The sequence below is a fragment of the Poecilia latipinna genome, unplaced genomic scaffold, assembly GCF_001443285.1.
Source record: "Poecilia latipinna isolate Pla-1442-1.1 unplaced genomic scaffold, P_latipinna-1.0 Scaffold535, whole genome shotgun sequence".
In the NCBI taxonomy this organism is placed as follows: domain Eukaryota; kingdom Metazoa; phylum Chordata; class Actinopteri; order Cyprinodontiformes; family Poeciliidae; genus Poecilia; species Poecilia latipinna.
This window is the reverse complement of record NW_015113151.1, coordinates 320,588-323,432: the sequence shown is the minus strand read 5'-3', so window position 1 is coordinate 323,432 and position 2,845 is coordinate 320,588. Positions and strand designations below refer to the sequence as shown.

The 2,845-nt window shown below is 32.6% G+C and overlaps 1 protein-coding gene across 1 annotated transcript; it reads left to right on the top strand.

Moving 5' to 3' along the window:
* Positions 1-304: 304 nt before the first annotated feature.
* On the top strand, positions 305-2,615 carry LOC106952695 (uncharacterized). Its single transcript, XM_015040980.1, has 5 exons — positions 305-364; positions 512-907; positions 1,536-1,688; positions 1,789-1,847; positions 1,953-2,615. The coding sequence occupies exons 1-5, from the start codon at positions 328-330 to the stop codon at positions 2,085-2,087; spliced, it is 780 nt and encodes a 259-aa protein (XP_014896466.1). The 5' UTR covers positions 305-327; the 3' UTR covers positions 2,088-2,615.
* The last annotated feature ends 230 nt before the right edge of the window (positions 2,616-2,845 follow it).

Here is a 2,845-nt window from a genome sequence, read left to right as displayed (position 1 = left end):
TGTATTTTACCTTGTGCTGCCTTTTAACACACTCAATAAAGATGATTGATTTTTGTAATAAAACTCATCAAGTAAAGTACATGGTCTAATTCAAAATGTCTTCAGCAGTTCAATCAAAAGCCTCAATGTAAATTTTCACAAAGTTGCGGCACCTGAAACCCCCCAAATTCACATCAGGCCCCTAACTCAGCAAGAAAACCTCAGAATAAAATGTTCCATTCAAGCAGCCAATCAGCTGCTGCATCTCCTTTCATGGAAAAATCTGCGTCATAACGTCTGCAGATAAAACCTATGAAACTGTCACTTAGATCCAGGTCAGCGTCAGTCATGGATGAACTGCTGAAGATTCTCATTGTTCTCTCTGGTAATTTTAAGATTTATCAATATATAAATAACAATAAACATGTTTATTTGAAAAACATAAACTATGTTTCCAGTTTAAATATCTTCAGTGTTTTGGCTTTAAATCTGAAGTAATAGTCAGGTTATTTTGAATGTCTTTCTTTTTCAGGTCTTATTTCCTGGAGTCTTTGCTCCATTTCTGCTTCAATGTTGGAGACGATTGTACGGCGTGGAGACAACATCACCATCTACTGCGACTGCAAAGTGTCAACTGGAATATATGTAGCTTGGTTCAGGAACTGTTCCCATGAATACCAGCCGACTCTTGTTGTAGATTGGAAGAAGAGCTATCTTTATGAAAGAGAAATCAGATTCCCTCGCTTTAAATTTGTGAAGAATGAGTCGTCCAACTCCTATGACCTGATGATCATCAATATCACGAATTCTGATGAGGGACTTTATTACTGTGGAACTTTTGAAACAAAGGTGGAGAAAGACGAAAACAAAAATATTTTCTCTAAAGAAGCTTACGTCTATGGCAACCTCACCACAAGGATCACACTGTGTAAGTACTTTTTCTATAGTGCTTCTGGAAGAATGATTATTTTATGCAAGTTTGAATAAATGTATTTCCCATTGAAGTTTAACTGCATTAAAATAGTATCAATTTCATGTTTCACCTAAACATATTTTTGCTGTAAAGGTAACATTTTGAAAAAACAAAAAGAACATTGTTGAAAAAAAATTCAAGTGCTTTGTTAGAGAGAAAGATATGCTTTGTGCATTTACAAAAGTAAGTCCATCTGAGATTAAGAAAGTTTCCTCAAATGCCTTTCATTGTTTAGCAAATGACTCATCATTCCTGTTTACTATGATCAATTAAAGACTATATATCATCAGACTTTACTGGACCAGCTAATACAGCTGTAAACATTCAGTCTCAATATAAGAGTTTAAAAAATGTCATCTCTTCACAGTTCAAACATTCTAAAAATTGCAAAAATAGTTAATCAATCAATCACATCTATTTGTACAGCACATTGGGACAAGGCAATTCAAAGTGCTTTACATCACAGAAACACAAAAATGCAGTCATAAAATGCACATAGTTGATAATACATTACATTTTGATAAAACATGAAAACAGGTACTATTTCAAACTTTGTGATAATTATATGTTTATCCATTTTTAGATACAGAGACTCATTTACCACATCCAAATATTTCCACGACAGTGGAGGGATGTGGTTTGTGCTGGAAGTTGCTCTTCTCTCTGTGTCCGGCCTTTTCTGCTCTCTCAGCTCTCGTCTCTGCATTTCTGGTTTATCGGCTATGCCAAAAGTCAGGTAAATGCAATTTTCATGGCTTTTCTCATTTAAAGCTATAAAACCATGATTGCTTGTTTCTTTCAATTTTATTACATTGGAGATTTTCTAACATCTGCAGCAAACACCCAAGCTGAGAAAAAGAGAGGAAACACTTTAAGGCAAACAGAGGAGACACAGGTAAAAAAAAAGACCATTAATTTATTTTTGCTTTAGAAAAAACAATTCTCTTAAATGGTAATTAAACTTTATTAAACAGTGATGATTCTGAATATTAAATTCTAGGATGAGAATGTGTGTTATGCTGCCTTGGAAATTCATCAGCCATCACAGAGAATTAAGAGGAAGAGGACGAACCCGAGTTCAGATTTCAGCACATACTCTGCTATCAAGACATTCCAGGAGGAGATTCATGTTTAACTTAGAGGTTGAAACAAAATTTAAAGATAATTTCTAATTGCTTTCTTTGATTTATGTTCTTTCTCTAACTCAGAAATCAAACAAAAATTAGTAGCTTTCACAATCACAAATAAGTAATTTTCAGACAACTTTTGACTTGATGGCTTTTAAATCTTGATCAGAATGAAGCCCTCCTTACTCGTGCATCGACTATTCCAGACATGGCTGCATGTCTGAAAGCAAATGTGCTCATCTCACCTAGACAGCTTTGACAGAAACATCAGGGAAATTTTCAACAAATTATATTCTTCTGATGACTATATTTTTATTTTAATTTTCAGTAACAGTAAAAATATGTATTTATTTTTTTTTATTTTATTTTGGACATTGAAATACATTTGTAGGCTCTTTCAATGTCATTTACTTAAACTTCAATTTAATTTCTAATGACCTGAAACATTTTAACCTCAGATCTTCTGACCATGTTCTTTTACAACCTGCTTTGTACTGTTCACTTGAAAAAATTGCAAATAAAATAAAAATATTAGCAAATTTTGGTGAATTTTTTTTTCTCAAATTTTCACCAAAAAATGTATATATATATATTTTTTTACAGTTTTAGGTCTTTCACATTTAATACAATACAAATGTACTCTGTCAACCACATGTCTGTTGATTTAATTCAGCATAGAACTGAATAGAAAATTCTATCTATCTATCTATCTATCTATCTATCTATCTATCTATCTATCTATCTATCTATCTATCTATCTATCTAT

Coding starts and splice junctions, on each gene's coding strand:
- LOC106952695 (XM_015040980.1), top strand. CDS start 328: ATGGATGAACTGCTGAAGATTCTCATTGTTCTCTCTG. Junction 365..511: donor GATTCTCATTGTTCTCTCTG/GTAATTTTAAGA, acceptor TTTCTTTTTCAG/GTCTTATTTCCTGGAGTCTT. Junction 1,848..1,952: donor GGCAAACAGAGGAGACACAG/GTAAAAAAAAAG, acceptor ATTAAATTCTAG/GATGAGAATGTGTGTTATGC.